At 37.8% G+C, this 21843-nt stretch overlaps 1 protein-coding gene across 1 annotated transcript; it reads left to right on the top strand.

The window, feature by feature from the left end:
- The first annotated feature begins 16873 nt into the window (after positions 1–16873).
- LOC145987377 (uncharacterized) lies at positions 16874–21537 on the top strand. The gene is made up of 3 exons (XM_083121893.1): positions 16874–17191; positions 20467–20602; positions 21266–21537. The coding sequence occupies exons 1-3, from the start codon at positions 16948–16950 to the stop codon at positions 21309–21311; spliced, it is 426 nt and encodes a 141-aa protein (XP_082978019.1). The 5' UTR covers positions 16874–16947; the 3' UTR covers positions 21312–21537.
- Positions 21538–21843: the final 306 nt, after the last annotated feature.

Genomic DNA, 21843 nt, shown 5'->3' with positions numbered 1-21843 from the left:
AGTCCCGCCCTTCCTTGCACAAAGGGTAAAGGGGCATTGCCCACCCTGTAAATTTATTTCAAAATCTGATTAAATCTTTCACTACAGATTTATTTCACACATAGCATTTCAGTCAGAGGCGCAACCACGAATTTTTGTCTGGGGGTGGGCAAGTACCAGGATAAACGTACCAATAATAATAATAATGCTAATAATAATAATGTTAATAATTTATTATAACATTATTATTGTTATTGTTGCTATATTCTACTTTGCTTTTGTGCCACTTTTGGTTAATTTAATTTGCGAGGATGAGGATGAGTGATGATATGATGAACTTGATGAATGGACACTCACAAACATCCCTACCCAAGTCGGAATTCGAGCTCGGGACCAACATTATGCTAATAATATAATATAATAAACATAATTTACAATGCATACAATGAAATTGCGTGCGAAGCGAGCAAGAAAACTTTTGGATGTTGTAGTGGTAACATCGTTGCATGGAACAATGGTTCGGATTCCACTTTAAACTGTATGTCCAGTCCCGATTAGCCTTTCTGTGCGTAAATCAATCAATCAATTTTACAACTTATTTTATTTTAGATCGTTTGGTAGTGTTGCCCACGAGACGAGACTTTGGCCTGTCTCGTCTCGTGGAAATGCTGTCTCGTGTCGAAAATATAAGTTTGTCTCGGGACACATGATCAATCTCGTCTCGTCTCGAATTTTTAAAAGCCTGTCCCGTCTCGTCCCGTGGGCAACACTATCGGTTGGTGCCCAGGGCCGACTCCCAGCGTCCTCTAGCTACGGAACTTCATAAAGCTAAGAAAAGCAGTAATTGCGAGATAGAAAATTTTACGAAAAGTATTTTTATTTGCATAAAATTTGAAGTTGTGGCCGTCAATGTTTGCCCCCCCCCCCCCCCGAACTCATTTCCTTCCAAGGTTGGAGGGCAATGCCATCTTTAATCCGAGGGTGGCCGGAGCAAGGTAGATAGAGATTAGGTAAAGCCATCCGAAGATTGCCGATCTTGCACGAACGCGTGACGTCACCAGAGAGGGAGTGAGCTCGGCTGAAGCAGACGGCTCCTAGCATTTATATGGGAGATTCAGAGAGCGAATGTTTATTATTACTTTTAGGAGGGGGGAAATATTAATTGTCATCCTCCAAGATGGTATTGAGGCATCTTTTTAATGATTAGTAACATAAATGAAAACATGGAAAGTAGACCCATGCCCGGGCAGGGATTCGAACCGGGGGCCCTTGGCATCGTAAAGCGTTGTGCTAACCACTTCGCCATGGAGGTCAACATTACAAGGAAATAAACAGAAAATGACAATCATATGGCATCTATCTTTTAATATGCGAGAAACATTTGCGAGGAGGTTATTGAAGTAACAAATAATTATTACTAGACATTGTGATGAAAATTATTAATATATCTGAAATATCGAGAGTTGACCTTGCAGTCTCTAAATGTACTTTTAGGGTTACGCAAAACCTTTACTCAAAATTGCTAATGTAGATTTATAAGCTATTAAAATTTAGAAGTTATTCCTGTTCGAAAAAAGAAACTGCCAAGTCAAATTAATATTTCATATAAATACATATATTTTTCTTTCATGAGGCCAGGACAGTATTTGGAGGGGACGGTGGGTTGGGAAAGGCTATAGTCCCGGATCTCGATCTGCAAAGGGGCTTCCAGTGGGAAAACATCGTCCAGAAGAAGGGGCGAAATGATTCTTTTTAAATCGCTCAAGAATACAAAGATATAAGTGGACATTTGACAAGCGTAGTCTAAAACTTACAACTGAAATCGTACATGTGTGTGGGGGGGGGGGGGGTGGCTACGTGAGGTAACACAGTGGAATATAATTCACAATACTAAAATTAAAATAAATATGTGGGAACAATAGAAATCAAAATATGTTGCAGCTAGTGAAGGCGCAATAGAAAAGATGGAGGGGTAAATCATATTTTCCCGGGGCAATCATGTTTATTATTCCGTTACATACGACACAAAAATGCATATTTTGGCTAAAAGAACATTCATTCATTTATTTATTTTTGTCGTTTTACTGGGGGCAGATGAGAGAGAGAGAGAGAGAGAGAGAGATAAATTGTCGAACGAGAATAGGGGGGCGTTCCTCCCCCCCCCCGTAGTGTGGTCACTGCCTATAGCTATGCTTGAGAAGAATGCACCAATTAATACGTTATTAAATAAAACAGATACTTTTAAAACTTTTAATCAAATTATTTGTGAACTATGTTTTAAATTTAGAGAGAGCACGTACCTGTTTAATTTAATTTGGATGAGTTAACTTCTGAAGCCTGCCATTTCCGAGCTTTCTTCCGGTGTAACTGCACTGCCCTTTGAGCCCTATCTGCTGCGTTCAGGTGGCGGAACGAGCAGAATACTAATTAAAACAAATATGTGACAAATATATATAAAAAAACAAAGTGTTGAAGCTATTGACGGCGCCAAAGAAAAGACAGAAGAGAAACGTGGAGAGTGCAGTGATATTTTACGGGAAGCAGTCACGTTTATTACACCCTTACATTTATATACCATATTAAAATGTTCTGCTTTTAGATCTCGCACAATGTCTTTTTCACAAAAATGGGCAATCCCGCATTATTTATAACAATCTTGTCTTTACGTTTACTTACGCAATTACCGACTGGAAAGGCTGTGATACTTTAGATTTCTTCCGTTAGTTTTCTGATAATAGTTTTCACAGCAAGAACAAAATAATCTTATTTTAAAACATACAGCAAAAAGAAATCCAACGCGCTTAAGCTAAAACTCCATTACATTGGAAGCCTGGAGAGAACAAAACAGGGGTTCCTTCGTAACACGATTTCTTGAAAACCATTTTACACATTTGAATCAACTTTGTGATAAATTGATTAGAAGGGATGAATCTTAACAGCAAAAGTTGTAACTTTTCCACTGCTACTATATTTTAGAAGATATTCGTTGTCAAATATCTCAATATTTGCATATGGAACCAGCCTTTTCCGTGCCGAGCTTCTCGATGATGACGTCATGTAAACACGGACAACTGCGCATACGATCTGCGCCGCCGAACGAGCACCCCCTGGGCCGGAGTCGTGAAATCTGGCAAAGCTGTTACGCCGGCTTAAAAATCGAGCAACAAATCTACAGGCGCTGTGATGCTGCTCTTTTTTAAAAAAGGACATCTGCGTAAAATATTTTTGTTTTTCCAAATCTGGACAGAAGATTGACATTACGATGTAAGTGGAAAACATGCAGTAACAATATAAATATAAATTTGCCGTTAAGTAACTGGTAAGAAAAAAAAAGGCAAGGCCAACTTTACATATAATACGCAGCATGGAACTTTCCAATGATGTGTAGTTTCACCTTATTTTATTTGCTAGCACTTCGGAATGATAGTGGAAGCTCTTTAACAGTGGCGGCGATTGGGTTCCAAAACTTGCTTCTTTCCCCTTTCCTTTTCTTATTTTCCTCTTTATTCTTTTCTAATCTATTCTCGCATCTTGTTCCATTTCCTTTCGCTTTGTCTCTGATGGACACAATTATTTCAAGGAAGTGTTTACCCATGCGCAGCCATACATTCTAATGACATTCTTTCATGCATGTTAGTACAGTGAAATAAATGTGAATTAGGTTTAAGCTTGTGTTGCGAAAACAAGACACATACTTGATTTTATGTACTATTAGGCGACAGTGATAGAAAATGTGATGGTAGAGAATCTTGAAATTTCTCGTAATTTAAATGCATGTTCCTGAGAATAGTATTTTCATCGTATGAGTTTTTGACTGAAAGAGTTTACTTACTCCTTGGTGGCCATTTTTCTTAGCTTACAAGGTTTGTACAACTAACAAATCTATCTGAATGTTTGCAGTAGCGGCGATTGGGTGCCAACATTTGAGGGGCAAGAACAATATACTTTTTCTTGGTAGAAAAGGCTTAGCATAAAGAGGTCATAGTGCGGGGGGTAAAATGTGGCGGGGGAACTGCATCCCCTACATCCCGCTTCTCCTAATCGCGGCCACTGAATGTTTGGATTAAAATGCGTCTGACTACCATGCGAGAGACCCGGGTTCGATCCCCGGCGGGTGAGAACCGGGATTTTTTTTTACCTGTTCACGCGGCTCCGGCGCCCACCCAGCGTCGTATAAAGTGGGTACCTGGAGGAAACTCTGGGGGGTAAAGGCGGCCAGGGGCATGGTGCTGATCACATCACCCCCACCTTCGGCCGTAATGAAGAAAGTGTGGGGCCCTAACTCCATATCCACTATACGCCTTCATGGCGTGATGCAAAGCACAGGGGAGTACTTTACCTTGTTTTACCTTTTTATTAGGAATGATTTAAACACACACGCAAAACCAATTCTTTGTTCATTGTCCATGAAATATTCCTAGGTTATGAAAGGCTATTTTGACAAAATATCACTCATAAGTAATAAAGAAGTAAGATTGAAAAATCTGTTCAGAATTGAAGAGATTATTAGCTAAGTTGCTATTCGTTTTCTGAACTGTCATGTTACTCATGCGGGAGAAGCAATACACATGGTTACATGAACATATTTTTTGAAGTAACAAAATGATTTAGGACAGAAGGAATTCATCGAAGTTGAGCACCGTACTAGGAATAATTCCATCTATTTTTCATAGATTACTTGGGATGTATGGCGTAACAATTTACACTAGAATGTCAACCTCTAACCTGTCCAGCATACCCTGGAAACTTTATTCTTTCAGGGCAACGAGTCCCTGGCGCCTAAAACCACTGTCAAAGTAATAATTTATGAGGGTTTGTATTTTGAGTGTCAAAATGTGTGTGTTTTCACCCCTTCGTTACTTTCATCTAATCCCCATTCAACCTTATCGTCGTCATTATTTAAATTAGCAGAAAAATTACTTAAAATAAAACAAATCAACCACAACTTACTCTTCCAAAAATGGAGTTTCATGAGTTCATACCTCTTCGAAAGTTCAGGTGGTAGTTTCAATTGCACAGTGTTTCATTAGTGAGTCAAGGAAGCTAATTCAGTAAACAATGACATTGTTTTCGGAAAGTCTCAAATATTTGCCTTAGGCAAAACACCCTCTTAAAATGGACGAATCTTCTGTGGTGATAAAATGACACGTCTGGTGCAAGTTCTTTCTGTATATTATTCCCCCAATGGCATAACGCTGTCGCATTATAATGAAGACGCCCTGTGTTCGACTCCTTCCTCCTCTGGTGGAAGCACAATACACACTGGTTCGGACTACACGTTAAACTGTAGGTTTAGTCCCGATTAGCTTATCTGAGCATAAAAGTGAGCTTAAAAATAAACTAACACAAAAGTCTTCTGGATACTTCGTGATATAACTTTTTTCTTTACTTCAGCTGCATCTACAGATTCTGTTGACATTTTCTGCTGATTCATGTGGCAAAATTTATGTGTGGAACGAAGATTTCTAAATAGATAATTCTGTAGCTTTTTCCATACATAACTGGTTTATCAAAATTTATTCACTTCGGTATTGTAGTGATTATTGTGATTCCTTCTTATTAGTAGAACGAAATTAAAGTTGATATTTCGCATACCATATTGATATTTGAAGATGACAGGTATATAAAAATTGTAATGAAATAAAGAAAGGGACACTTCTGCAATTTCAATGCAGAGCTAATTAAAACTATACTATACTCTCTATCATACTTAAACCCGAAGGTGTATGGCTGCAGCAACACAAGCCTTTCGTCTGTCCCTATTCGGGGCAAGATCAAGCAAATCTTTCCCATCCTTACCGTTTTCTTTTAGATCCATCTCAACGTTATCCTTCCATCTTCGTCTTTGCCTTCCTACTGGTCTCTTACCATCAGGTTTGCCAACAAGAATCATGTAAACTATTATTTCCTCTGCCATTCGTGTCACATAGGCTCCCCATCTAAGTCTTCTTGATTAAATTATTCTAATAATAATTAAAATGTCGAAGTAATTTATTGTGCTGCTGGAGGAAGTAAAGGATAAGATGATGTTTTTATTTGCTTATTTGGAGATTATTTTAACCATACCCAGGCTGGGATTTATATACGTATGTGGAGGCCCGGAGCTTACAGCACCAAGACCTCACTCTAATCCCCTCTACACAGTTTCAGTTATAACTTCTCGCCTAGTTACATGGTGTGGTTTGTTATTATATTTTTTACCACATCCGAAGTACCTAATTTTTTCATTATGTGGTACTTTTCAAAGCAGTCTTTCCCAGTGAAGGCCCGGAGCTGCATTCCTCAAGTTCACCCTAAATTCTGATGTAATCTTGATCATACCCTGCATAATTTTGAGCCTCCTAAGCCTACATACTAGCTGCTTTTAATCATAGAAGTATTAATTTGATCACAGTTTTTGTTTCAATATCTTTAGTAATTACTTTCACTTTCTAATGACAAAATTGGCTTTTTATGGGTTGATAATATGTGAGCATTTCTAGCATAAATAATATTCACAAGTAAAATATACATGTTAAGAACACCAGAATACACTTATTTATTGAATCATTCATAAATCCCAAGTAAGGTGGGTGTGCGCAATTTCGCCATGTTTTCAATTCTGCCAGATACCTGTATTTCCAACACGTCGGCCTAAGTCGGCAGATGGTGCTAGTGTATATGTAGGTAGCGCACGCTGATCGTGTTTTGTCTCATTTTGATGGGGAGGAGCTAGACGGAAAAGACAGGCAGCCATTGTGTGTGCGAGACGTAGCGTTGTTATAAGATCGAGAGCAACAAAGTGCGGTCCTTTTGTCCAGGAAGGAGGGTTCGAAGCTATGTAGCAAGTATTGCATTGTGAAGACGAACGCTTTCTGCCTACACTGATATGTGTAGTGTTGTGTCGTATACATTGAGAGTCATATTTTCACCCCATTTGTGTAGTCATTGGAAGTGATTGCAATTTCGCCATGTATCGCATGCCTACCTTCCTATTTACAAAACTGGACTTGTATCCAAGATGGCGGCTTTCAAGATGGCCGCCGTCAAGCTCACCCCCCCCCCCTTATGACTTCCCTCTAGGCCTAATGTGGTCACACATGGTTGTTATTCATCAATTTCCACTAAAACGATTTTTACAAGGGGTGGTAAGGGACTTTTGGCCCACCCTGTATATTATGTATGTCATTACTATCTATACTTTTTTCATTATATTCATGGGGTGAAAATATGTTTGTTTTGTAGCGCGGTTTGTCCTGTCCCCTCTGTTTACAGTGGGTGGCAAAATTGTGTACAGGGTGTATGCAATTTCGCCAGTTGCAAGGTTTTTTTCTTTTGTCTTTTGAAGTACCTGATTAATAGCGCATGAACGTGATTTTTTTTCCACACATACCGTAATATATATACTATCAATTTCCAGTACAGACGTTATCATCATACTTATCAGGAATTTGTAACGGTCGTTCAAAGCTTAACGTGGCGAAATTGGGCACACCTACCTTATATGTACTTACTGAATTTGATTGGTTGGGCAATCTGGTGGGCACAGGAATTTTTGGGTGGGCGCTTGCCCACCCGTGCCCACCCCTGTCGCCGTCCCTGGTTTTGTGACAAAAGATGAAACTTCTCAGAATGTCCAGCACTGCAAAGCATGCAACGCTCTTGATTTTTTTTTTTAGAGAAAAACACATATTGAAGAGCATCGTGACACAACTTACACAAAATAAATGAATGTGCATAAAAAAATATAAGTAAGCAAAAGCATAAATTTCACCACGGTTAGTGCTAGAAAGAACTGAAAAAAGAAGCAGTTCTGGAACCATTGTATTTCCTTTAGTATTTCTCCTTTTAATGTTCTTGGATCCTTTGGTTCAAATATTGATTTCGGAAAAAAATGTTCTTGCTTTACGTTGTTTTGTGTTTACTATGTTTACAAATGAAAGACTGATCAAGATTTTTGTTCTCGAGGTAACAGACATACTTACTCAGAGACACCTTTTTCCCTAGCACATATCAGGATTCCATAAAATTGAAAAATCTCGATTCGCAAATTTTACTACCCGGATTTCGGAGACAATCCGAATTTCGGAGAGAGAACTTTAACATTTTTTTCGTTTAGAATTTATTTAGAAAGTTTCGTCTGCCTTATTTTACGATCATATACTCCGTAAAAATAAAATAATAATAATAATAATAATAATAACACAGGCCTGCGAAATTGAAGTTGAAAAATACAAGATACGTGTCCGCTGAGTTTTATGTTATTGGGTGTGCTGATTTCGAAAATGACCTCCATTTTTTTCCATCACGTCAGGATTTTTTGTACAATTGATATCGATATTTTTGCTAAAATCCTATGTGAAAAGGAATTTTCACGAACAATTTTGCATGCACTATCTGGCAACAGTGGTTTTGATCCATTTAATTCTATGTAAAATCGATGCTTGGTGTTGCAAATTGATTTATTAGCAATTGATTTTATTTTTTATAGGTTTAAATGGAAGAAAACCACTGTTACCAGATCGCACGAGCTGCCTCTGGTCGAGAGAAAAACACAAAGTTCCCTTGCGTTTACACTTTTAACATCCCATTATGGTGAAGTTTCTAGAAAAAATAATCAACGTATTATGTTCATTTGTGTTTATTAAGGTAATGTACATAAAATAGACTATTGACCACGAGGAGCAATGTACTGGGTGGGAAATAACCTTTTGCTAGGGGTCCACAGTAAAAAGTAACAACAATTAAGAAATTATGGTAATACCAAATATTTACTACGACAATTGTGGTTACAAAAATAAAATTAAAAGTTAGTATGTCCGCCGTTTGCTTCTCTCACAGCACGAAGACGATCAGGGTAGGAGCTCAGAAGATTCGCAAACAGTCCGTATCCCATTCCATGTCACGGAGGACTTGTTCCAGATGTGCAAGGAGTGTTGGCCGGGAATAGCGGTCCGGTCCGCGTTCCACTATTATCAAGGACTCATATGCGTCCTTCAGAATAGCCCCAAAATGCTCCGCTGCATTCAGGTCCGGTGATGCACCCGGCCATTCAGAACTGCTGAAGAAGTCAATGCCACTTCGCCGAAGAAGGTCTTGGTTTTAGCATTTGCCTTGAAGCAAGGTGCTTTGTCGTGAACTAACTTTTAATTTTGTTTTTGTAACCACAATTGTCGTAGTAAACATTTGGTATTACCATAATTTCTTAATTGTTGTTACTTTTTCCTGCAGACCCCTAGCAAAAGGTTATTTCCCACCCTGTATGTGTACATGAACGTTTGACACAAATTGTAAACTGAACAAACAACAAAACCAAACACAAACAAAGTTTATATTTACGTATGTAGCCTTTTGCCTTTGAAACTTCTTTTTGACGTTCTTCTTTTATGTGCAATCTCAGGTCTCTCTCGTGTTAAAATCCAAAGTAGTCGGCGAGCATGTTCTTGTCCCATCATCCTTGATATTTGCGCTCCATATCTTTAATATCTTAGTGGAACCTTTCACCCTGTTCTTTGCTGACTGCTCCTAAATTTTCGGGGAAATAGTCCTCATGTGAGTGAAGGAAATGTAGTTTGACACTCATGGAGCAACCCAACACTTGAAATTTGTCCAGCATATTCATAACAATTGCTTTATAGTCAGGATCCTTGTAATTCCCCAGAAATTTACTGACCACATCTTTGAAGGCAAACCAAGCTTCTTTTTCCTTTGTTGTCATGCTAGTCTCAAAGTCTTATCCTTCATGAGCTTACGGATATCTGGACCAACAAAGATTCCCTCTGTCAACTTGGCTGCGGATAAACCTGGAAACTTTTTGCACAGGTATTTGAAACAATCGTCATCTTTTGGAATAGCCTTGACAAATTGCTTCATTGCACCTAATTTGATATGCAACGGGGGTAACAATACTTTTTTTTGGTCAACTAAGCTGTTCCGAATCACATTCTTGGTGTTTGGTTCAAGATTTTGTCTTTTAGCCCATTCTTTCTTGACCCAATGTTGAGTCTTTGCACGGCTGTCCCACTCACAAATGAAACGTGGGAACTTTGTATATCCACCTTGTTGACCAAGAAGCATGGAGATAACTTTCAAATCACCGCAAATGGTCCAACCGTGGGAAGATATTCCACGCCGAAACAACATATTTATGGTAAATGTTCATACAAATCCACGTACAATTAATTTTTTCAAGGAAACGTGACGTGATTGACATTTTTCTTTATTTTTTTTGAACTCAGCACCACAAAATACATAAAGTTCACCTATCATTTCCCTTGTATTTTTTTCATCGCAGGCCTGTGTAATTTGCCCATCTCTACTTCACACGTCATGTACGAAAACTGTTATCAACATTACCAATGTAGGAATGCACTGGTTGAATGATTGACCCTGAGTCCCTGACGTTTGGCAAGTCTTGCGATGACTACGTAAACATTTCACGCTTCGCCACTGAGTCTTATTGGGTCAAATAAAGTGTTCGGACATGGTGATGGACAATTTGCACGGTAATACTCATGAGTCCCACTGTACGGCCGGCTGATGTGATGTATTACAGGGTTGCCAAATTGAAGATTCGGCCTCCCTCGGAATAAAGATGGCCGTGTTCATCCTTATCTTTGCGCAGGCCCGTACCCAGGATTATTTTTAGGGGGGGGTCTTTTGCCCCGTACTATGGCTTCTTAATACTTATCTGAAAAGAGAAAATAACTGTCCCTGCTCCCCCTCCTCCCCAGTTGTGGCACCCAATTACCGTAGAAGGCTATGGTTCACCACAAAAAGAGAGAGAGAGAGATTGTCACCTGGCAGCCAGTAACAGCGATTGGGTGCGAAAACTGGGGGGCAAGGACAATTTACTTTATCTTAGTAGATAAATTTGAGTTCGAGTTTTTGGTCCACACTTATGCACAGATAGACTAATTTTGACTGGACCTACAGCTTAATGTGGGATTTGAATAACTATGTGCCTCCACCGCATCTGGATAGACAAGGCTTAGCATTAAGAGGTCATAGTGCAGGGGCAAAAGTGGAAATAGTGGGGGTACTGCCCCCCGCCATGCCCCAGCCATGCTCCTCCAATCACCGCCACTGATGGTAGACTTGCATCAATGGTTATGAAACTAAAAGTACCCAATATCGCAGACTACAGACTTCTGGAGATTGCCTCTCTACACAACAAACACATTCATTTATGCAAGGACAAAATTCAAATTTTTACAAGTTTGAAAAATCGTAGGTGTTATATTCGTAGCCTTTCATAGGTTCACATTTAAAAATTTCATGATTCGAGGTGGGTGGTCTTGGCCCCCATGGCCCCTCCCCTGGGTATGGGCCTATCTTCGCGATTATCCAAAAGTTGCCGAAAAGAGGAATAAACCAAATCAATCAATCAGTCAATCAATTTACGGATAATGATACAAAAATAAGATATGCAAATATCTCAGCGATATTTGTTCTGGTTCTTGAGAAATTCACCCTGACACTGGGATGCACTTGCAATACACCTTGCATCAAAAAGTGTAGCAAATTAGACGGTGCTATACTGGAGCGGTTGTGTGGTCATGTGGTACGTGTTAACCAATGAAACGAACTTTTCAAGCAACGGACAGGTCTCCCTTATCGCACAACGCGCTAGCAACCTTGCGTTCTGACGTCACCGCGGAGTGATTTCATTGTTATGCTAAATGCCTAAGTTGTTTAGGTTAGGCTTGTTAGGTTTAGTTCTCTTAGCATAAATAATACCTTTGCAGTGTTTTTATGCCAAGAGAATCAAACCTAACAGACCTAACCTATGACGTCAGAACACGAAGTTGGTTGCTCGTTGTGCGATAAAGGAGACCCGCAGAGGACAGACATTTATTGAATCTTCTGAACTCAAACACCACTTTTCATTCGTAAGGCGTCTACTTGGTTCAACACACTCTCCTTGCACCAGCGTGCCAGGGTACCTGCAGCGAACTAGGTCTGGCTAATACACCTGCATAAATGACTGAGGGGAACACTTTATTTATTGAATTAAAGAGTTTGCTAATTATTATCGTTTTATATAAATAGTACACATGTCTAAATTTCCTACTTTGATATTTTATTTTTACAATAGCATACTACCAAGGACGTATTTAGGGCGGGGGTCCAGTTGGTCCAGGGGGTCCAGGTGGTATTTAGGGGGTCCAGGGGTGCGGTCCCCTCCCAAAGACTTACGAAGTACTAAAATTAAGTAATGAAAATATTAGCATTTGTTGCATAATCGATGGTATTAATTTCCTTTGAACTTTTTAGAAGGCAAGAATTATATTGGGATCATACGGCTTTAAATGATATTACAAAGATGATTTATGTACACTACTACTCAATATGCATAAAATATTAATCAGAAACTTACTTTCTTCAACTACATGTAACATCATTTTTGTTATTCCATAAATATTCAATTATTCATCTTTTTCACATTAATTTCATTGCCAGGGCACTTGTTTTTATGTAAATTATTCCGATCTTAACTACAGGTAAGCTACGTAATGAATATGCGCTATTATATCTTTATTCGTATACAGTCGTTTTACCTATTCGTGTAATAATAATATAATATTAACTTATGTATTGTAATTAATATTAATTTTATTTAATATAGTAATTATTTTAATTTAAACATTATTATTATTATCGTACCACAGGGTACGATAATAATAATAATAGGTCCTAAACTGTTTAACATGTTTGTGAATGACATCGCAGACAGGGAATTTGGGTTTGAATTATATTTGTACGCAGATGACTGTCTCCTGTACTGCGCGTCAAGCAAATTAGAAAAAGTAATTGCAAATATTGAGGAAAATATGCCCGAAGTTCTTGAGTGGTATCAATCTAACATGTTGAAAGTGAACGAGTCTAAGACGCAAGTATTAATACTGTCCAGTGAAAATAATAACAATACGCTAATTGACAACATTAAAATAGGAAATTTCAATATAAAACCATGTGAATCTCTAAAATATCTCGGTATGTACCTAGATAAAAGTTTATCCTTTTCACAACATGTAAAAAGAATGTGTTCACGCGCAGCACCTAGAATCAAGCAGTATCAATTTATCTGCAAATATGTACACCTTGCCCACAAATTAGCGTTCTACAAAGCATTTATTAGGCCGTTACTTGAATACTGTTCCTCTGTACTTTATGGGATTAATAGAAATAACACCACGAAACTAGAGAAAAAGCAAATTTGGGCAATTCGTAGCATAAGAAATACAGCGCACACGACCTCACGTGCAAGCAGAGAACTCCAATTACCCACGCTGGAATCCAGACGAAAATATGCATTTCTACTAAAAATTCACCAGGCAATTAACAAGCACCACCACTTATTAAAGGACAAAGTAATGATATCTAGTAATATACATTATCCCAATCTGCGATCCAACAACACCAACAGTATCCGAGTACCAAAATGTAACAAGGCAAGATACGGATCAAAATCCCTGTCATCACTGGCAAGTAAAGCGTGGAATCAACTACCTGTAAATTGCAGAAAAGAGAGAAATTTGGCCAAATTTAAACAACAGATTAGGACATTAATCTATGAATACTGACACTGTGCCTATTCTACCTCATTTCCTCCTTCATAAAACGTAGCTGCAAGAAATGTTTATTTTAGTCTATTTCTTATATTTTTCAATTATATAAATTTATAATATTCCATTTTATGTATACTTATAAACAAATAGCGTAACGGTATATTAATTCATGTAGGGCAAAAAGCTTTTTTTGTAGTTCGGAATCAATGTAAAAAAAATGTAAGCTTAATTGTAACCCTACTTTAGTAATAATAATAAATAATAATTCCTGAGACACTTGGTTCGGACCCCCGCCCCGAAACATATTTCTAGATACGTGCCTGCATACTACGAATATTTTGAACTCAACATTCACACATGTTTGCAGGAATGTATAAACTGTGCTGTGTACAGCACTGCATGAACTAAATTTGTAGTGTTATAACATTGAACTCTGTATAACTTGAACGCCGCCGATGTTGATTGGCTTTGATTCACTTTTGCGACCAGTTCTTCCACGTTACAAGAGAGGAAAACCTGCAGTCCCATCAGCTAGTTTGTATTTTCTAGTCTTTTTGCTTTACTTAGAACAAATAGAAATGTGATTTCGCTATATTGATGCATTCAGTGTTGTAAATTAATGTCCTTTTAAGTGTTTCTTCGCTGCCTTAACAGTTGTCACGTGTTTTTTCGAACAATTTGTCCAGTGTTACGAGGGTTGAACATGGTAGGTCCGTCCGTGTTAGGTGTTTGGATGTACAAATTGACGAGAAAATCGTTCGATGTCCACTTTTCTCGTAGCATTTTAAACATATGTAGGTATATGCTACGCCTAAATGTATTTATACAAAATTTGATGGCGGTAAATTAATGTTATGCCGAAATCTTATCAGTGTGTATACACTCACAATGTAGGCTACTATACACTGTTCTAAATGATTAAACTTTACAATAACCGAGTGTAACTTTCACAACTTAAAAATATATTAAATTAATTCAGTCAAGGAGAGAGAAGCTAACCCCTAACCAGATTCTCCAAAGCGAATTAAAATAATTCAACTATGAATAGATGGTCGTAAAGCATTAGTTTTATTCACATGTTATGCTTACGAGTAATTTGTGTATTTTTTTTACATGCCTATAAGGTAGTGGTTTTGGTTACCAAATTTTCAGTGTGCACAAATTAATGGTTGTTGTGCTTTGAGGTATGTTCATTCACTTCTAAAATGCCAAGGAAATATTCTTTTCTCAGTACGTCAAGAGTACATATGGGTTTGGACATTTCTTGATTGATTAGTTTGGTTGAAGGTAAACCGGGATATTAAGAACCACCAAACCAAATTGCTATTTCATTGAAGAAATTCATCAGGAGCTGTTCAAGAAAATACAAACAGGATGCATTCTGGAATGTATATTTTCTAGTTTACATTAATGACAACACAAACGAGTAGGAATATAATGCAAAGGCAAAAACAACAATGAATTGAAAGGTAGGTTACTGTATGGTCTCAATTGCCCCTTTGCTGGGTAATAAGGACCACAGCCAATGGGGTATCAATGACCGGTCCGCTTTTGAATGGTACGTCCTTCTCTTTCGAAACACAATAATCTTGAACTACGTCACACAAGTTTTGTTTGTTCATTCCAAAACCCCACTGAGGAAACATAATGAAGCACTCCTCTAATTGTGATTCTTCTGCAGCTGTTAGTGCATAAGACGTTCCAGGATGCGCTTTTGATTTGATACAGCCGCTTACCAGTTCCTTATGGTGTTTTCGCACGTCTGCCTTTTGTCTGGTTCCATTTCACGGTCTAACTACGCAGCTTACACCCCATTTGTGTGTTTCTTCTTTTTCTTCTTCTTCTTCATGCCCCTCACCGGTTGTATGGTAGCAGTCCTGGGCAAAGGTCTAAAAACATTGATGGTTTGAATATTCGCGCACTATTATGAACATCACAATAGTTTGTTACACTTCACTTCACTCTCATTATAACACTGCAATGGTGAGGGATGATATCAAAAACGAAGTTCACACTGTCGAGCAAAACCATAGTAGTAGTGGATCACATAGTAGAAGGTGAAGGGGATGAAAGTAAAGAGGAGGAGATAGGAAAAGGAACCTTTTTTCGACGGAGTCTGTGATCCATTTGTGTGCAGAGTACTATTTACACAAACAAAAGAGGATCACAGGCCATGTGCACGGCTGGTGCGCCTGCCGCTTCGCATTTCTTTGCGCTTTTTACGAAATTCTAGCACACGGTCCTTAATGCCCCGTGGTCTTTAATATCCCGGTTTACCTTATATTACTTTGCCTTTCTGTCACTTTTGGCTAATTGTAAAACTTAGGATGAGCGATGATATCATGCAATTGATGAAAGGACGCTCACAAGAAACACCCATGCCCAGGCCGGTGTTCGAACCTGAGACCCCTGGCATCGTAGAGCGATGTATTCGACGTTTCGATTGCGGCGTTTTTTCCCTATCCATTCGCTTGCCCTGTATGCTCTATATTTGAAACTAGGTTTTGCAAATTGCAATGCACACACTCTTTGTCGTTTTTTTTTTAATTTCTAGATTTCGTTTTGTTAGATGTTCGTACATGCACTTGTCGTATCTTTAACTTTTTCTCATTTATGAAATTTACTCTCTATTTAAATTTATATAATTGTCTATCGCGGTCGGAAAGTAAAACTAACAATTAAAGTGTCCATAATATAGGCTATGCATTTATAGTGAACAATATTCCATCCAGCGTAGATTTATCAACGGGTGCTGTAGAATCGAAAGAAAAAATACCCTACCTCTACATCTGATGTGTGAGAAGTACTTTTCGTTTTTCCGTACAACAAAAACAATTTTCAATTAGTAGCAAACACAATATGTATATTAAATATTTTTGTCACTGATGAAAAGTAGACTACATTTCCCCCTCAGTTGTTACATATTTTCCTCTCTATTTTGTATTTCCCCAATGTTTGAAACACATTAAGATTATTTTAACGTAAATAGGATTCTCCACTGTAACAAATTCATGTGTGTGTGTGTGTGTGTGTGTGGGTGTGTGTGTGTGTATAAGCTATACACCAAAGAGCGTATCAGCCAATCATATTTAAAAGGTTAGAGCCAATAAGATGCAGCCTCTCGCGTAGTGCTGGAAGTAGTTTGGCACTTTGCGCATGTGATACGTTTCGGTGGGTATTCGATAATTGAGGATTCTTGTAAATATACTCTTTGGTGTACACATATAAATAAGTTCCACTGTAGGGTCTTAACATTGGCTTACTCTATGTATTTTTGAATTTGGCATTTATTACGAATATTCATTTGTTCGCATGGTTTCTTAGCAGCAACACAACATCTTATTCTTGAACTAAACACTTCGTTCAGCAAGATTTTCCGTGGTATCGTGCACAAGCAGACTGCTTTGCAAGTAGCAACATGACATTTCTTGGTGTTACCTTGCATGGTTATCAAGATCACTTCAAGGAATGGATGAGACCCGATTATGAAGAGCCTAAAGATCACAGAGCTTCAGTTGACAAAATGCTGGCCGATCCAAACGTCAGGGTCTGCGAAGCCGTAAGGCACGTTGATATCTACACACAATTCGTTGATGGATTTCCCTATGGCCAATTTGATCGGCTGAAGCGTATGAAGAGTAGAAGCTTCGTAAAACCGAAAGGTAGGTGTTCTGTCTGAATCGCATCGGTTAGGTTAGGTTAGGTTCTGTCCTCCAATTGGGACCTTAGATCATGTAATTCAAGATTTCCCCCCAATATTGTCTGGAAGTTGAAACATAACAGGATGGTGCACGAAATGCCATATGATTTGTTATGTAATATTATGCATTTTTGCTGTTTTGGAACACATATCTTTTACCTCAGAAATAGAGATCTGGAATTTAAAACACAGTCATAAAGATGTCCGGAATTTTTTGGTTGGAAGGGGCTATGGAGCTACAGCCCCGGGCCCCCCATCTTCAATGGGCGAACACTAGGGTAAAAACTGCTCTGGAAAGGGCCACAAGATGAAAAATCTAAAAGTTATAACTGAAATTGTATTCAGGCAATGAGGGAAAAGGGGGGGGGGGAGGCTCATGATGTTCTTAGCTCTGAGCCTCCACATGTATATAAATTCGGACTTAGCCAAGAACTACATAAACATATTAAATTAATGTTTGGTGGTTAATCTGGTGGTAAGATATCAAAATACCAGTTCATAGGTCTCATAAAAGATTCAATTTATGAAAAAAGGAAAATAAGAAAGAACCGATACCTTCTCTGCATGAAATAACGGAAGGTTTATACAAGCTAGTTAATTTTAGAATTAATGAAGTTTCAGGGCATTTCATATTTTGAATAATATATGTTAGTGTCAAAGGTTAATTATATGAGATGTGTTTTTCTTTTAAAGTTCACACTAAAATTAGAATCGTAAATTGAGTTTCTAATAATCAAAATTCATAATCTAAAGTATATTGTTATTATATATGGTTAACGATGCACAGTCAGGACAAAAATTGCCGTTGTTAGAGACTCAGTAAGAAACGAGCTGAAATTCCTACAGTTTACCTCTATTCTGAAAATCAACCTTACGTCGTGTATTGCTTCTCGATTTTTATCATCACCAATATTATTCACAATAAATTAATATAAATTAGAGGAATTTTAAGGTATGTTTTAATGTGTATACCAATGGCAATTTCGTACATTCCATGACAATCTGTATCTGAGTTGATGGTCTTCATGCAGTGATATGGAGTGATACCGTTGGTACATCGTATTCCATTGCTAGGTTAAACGCGTAGATGAAAGGTACCAGTCCAACATTTGCTTCATTATTAATTTAGATAAAAAAAATCTTAATCAGTATGGCCCATGATCGCTCAGCCACCCTAAATAATCGAAGCAAGTGGGCAAAGTCAGATTTTGTCGCTGTGACTTATTACATTGGCACGAAAGTGTCATATCTACATCTTCTATCAAAAATATAATTAGGTTCGGTAGCCAATGATTTTGAAAGCTTGTGCTCCACCTTCTGGCACACCCCTCGACCTCTTGAAAGAGGAGTTGTTCAAAGTTCAACAGCCAGAGAGAGAAAAACGGAAGAGATTAATTTTTCCGCGTTAACCTTGCCAAGAATAAAATTAGCCGTAAATATTTGCACAAACGTGCAAAATTGATTGAGATCTCCATATGATGCGTTTTTGTTCGACGCGCCGCTCGTGCATAACGACTTTCATTATCTCACCCAGAAACGTAAAGTTCTGTTCATCCCGGTCCCAAACATGGACGTTCCTTTGCGAGAGGAGGAGGAAATTAAAAGACAATGTTGCCAACAGCTGCTGATAAACATATTCTATTTGCTCGTCGAGATGAAACAGACGGCCCTTGTTCTGATAACCGCAACAATATTAAACTCCTGGAAGGGACAATTCTTCTATATCTCCCTGTTTGCCTTTTCCACGCAAGCCAGATATTGCGAAGAGCACTTTGGCTGAAAATCTAATTGAAGACCACCGTCGTCAGAGGCCTCAAAAAGTGATCTACCTCTTTCTCCCCCGCTGTCTGATAATTAATGCCCGTTTTCCAATTTGGCACGAAGGCAAACACAGCTGCAATAAAGATTCGTAAGCGAGTACTTGCCACGTTATCATAATGCACATGTTAAAAATGAATCAGCCACTTTCTATGGGGATGTGGATCGTTGGCTGGAAACGCTTAGCAAAATTTGCTTTAAGTTCACCTTGGGCTCAGATAGGCTAATCGGATGAGGGAATATAGTGAATATTGTTCACTGTGCTAGGAATCTAACCCAAGGTCCTTAACTATGAACCGATAGCTTTAAGCTAACCACTACGCTATCGAGGAAGCCAAACAACGTATTATACACGTATAAATGCAACTGAAAGAATACGTACATTTGCACTTCTTGGTACCAGTTCGATGTGTAAAATATTATAGTAAAAAATATTGCATGTTAGTTCAGTGTCCTAAATAGTTTTTCAATAACATAATAAAGTTAGTACTTGAATACCATAAAACTTGAATAGATTTAATATTCAGACGAACGTACAGAATTAATTCAAGCCAATAGTCAAACGAAAATATGTGTAAATAAGTAGATAAATATAATGCTGGACAAAAAAAGAACAAAAAAAACGGACACCTTAATATTTGACATCTGAATTGCAATTACTTATGAATTACGCTCTCAGCAGCTTGGTAGTTTTCTGTAACTGTCGTTTTCGTTCTAATTTAACTTATTAATGTATGTAGAAGATCCTCAAAGTTTGTTTTCTGTTTAATATATTTCCAATAATTTAGTTAGCCTTCGAATCAGAATTAATGCGTTATCACAAAAAATGCAAGTGTCTGATTTTTTTATCCAGCAGTGTACATAGATTGATTGATTTGGTTCATTGTACTTCGCTTTCTGCTACTTTTGGCTAATCGCGAAGATGAGGATAATTGATGATATGATGAAATTAAGGAAGGGACACTCACAAACAACACCCATGCCCAGGTCGGAACTCAAACGCGGGACTCCTGTCATCGTATCCCGCTGTGCTATCCAAAAATAAAATAAAATTTATTGAAGTTTTATAAAATTCAAGTTAACGTTCATACGATAATATAGAACTTATTCAATCTTATAGTATTCAAATGGTAAAAGCACTATCTATGATGGTCTCAAGAGTAACGTGAACCTGCCTATAGGTTTGTAGTTATGCCAGTTGCATGCAACACATTTTAAATAATGTATTTTAAAGAAGGGGTTACCTGCAGTGTGTTTAAAATGTATACATATAATTATTCGTGTAATTATTTGCGTCTATTAGGTTCTATTTAAATTTTAAAAATAAATACTTAGGTTGTTCATTTCCTTAAGTGGTCCAGATTTTCATTTCCTCGCTGAAACAGTCCTACTGTAGATTGCATGTCGTTTCATTCACAGACCCAGCAGATATGTACCGAGTTCCACTTTCACGCGGCATGGAGTATGGCTGGTACTTAAAAGATGAGGACTTCAACCAGGCCGAATGGAACAAAACGCCTACCAAACACCGCAAGAAGTACGCCGAACAGACTAGGTGAGTAAGCATAACAGCAGCAGCAGTATAGTTGTAGTATGATATTAGAACGATTGTGCTCCATAGCTATTTGTATTAAGCAATCTTTCGTTTTAAAATAGAGCACCTTGAACGGGAATCGAATCCTTAATATCTTTAATACAGACAAGTCGCTAGCATAAACAATTGACTTAGTCGTACACAAAAACACACGCACTTACCAATAACTGCAAGACATTCACTATTCGTATGTGTGTGTATAATATGAATGTATCGGAAAAATGGCAGATAATTTAAGGGATCCGATATTTCTAGAAATAGCATGTAATTTAGTGCCAAAGTAATCCATTTTTTATTTTTTTTATCTCCGGTCTTTAAAATTAAATGTCTAAATATGTAGTTTATATTCCAGTAGTCTGCTTACAGACATTAATTAAGGAAGTGAATGAACCACTCAGGTTATTCGTTGAACACCTGCAATTTTGTATCCGATCTGTAGATTATTGGGATCGGTAAATTTTGTCACTACCTACAATAATCGCCAAAAATTATTGTATTGTTGCTAATAATAAAACCGAACTTAACAGGCCTATCTTAAGGTAAGGTTTTTACATTATACTAGCAAACAAAATACGTATAGTATATTTGCATGCTAGTAATTCACTTTGGTCCTCTTTTCTCCAGATACATGGAAGATATGCTGCAGACAAACAAACATTTCTTCCTCTGATATTATGATGGACTGGTACCGGCAAGGGCACGAAATTACTTGTGTGTGGGCAGATATTATCATATCATTTCAATTCTTGAAAGTAGAAATCTTTAACTCATATTATTGCTATGTAGGCTTTTCTTTCATTGCTTTGTACTTGACTTGCAAATGGTGAAATTTTTATTTAGGAGCGTTACTGTAGTGTAAATAAGTTAATGTGCTGTGATATCGTATTGAATTTGACAAAAAAGTGTTTCAAACAAATACTGCTATTGAATGTTGCAAACAATGAAATTCTTATTTAAGAACTCTATTGTAATTTTATTGTAGTTCTGTGATTTATTTTTAAATTGTTCACAGAGGCTCAATTTATGGTAGTTTTGGCACTAAGTTTAGTTTACCTTTGCATCCCCTTAAAAACGATCTTACGAAATGGAGAGCTGGGTGGGATCCAAAGCGGCATGATTAGTCCATGGATCGAATTAGATTGCCTATTTGTCATCCAGATGTTGAAAACACAGTCTTGGCGATAACAACACGATTTAGTATA

The sequence above is a fragment of the Lepisma saccharinum genome, chromosome 1, assembly GCF_977018435.1.
Source record: "Lepisma saccharinum chromosome 1, izLepSacc3.1, whole genome shotgun sequence".
NCBI classification, from domain to species: Eukaryota; Metazoa; Arthropoda; class Insecta; order Zygentoma; family Lepismatidae; genus Lepisma; species Lepisma saccharinum.
Note: the sequence above shows the minus strand (reverse complement) of the source record. Positions and strands in the feature narration are given on the sequence as shown.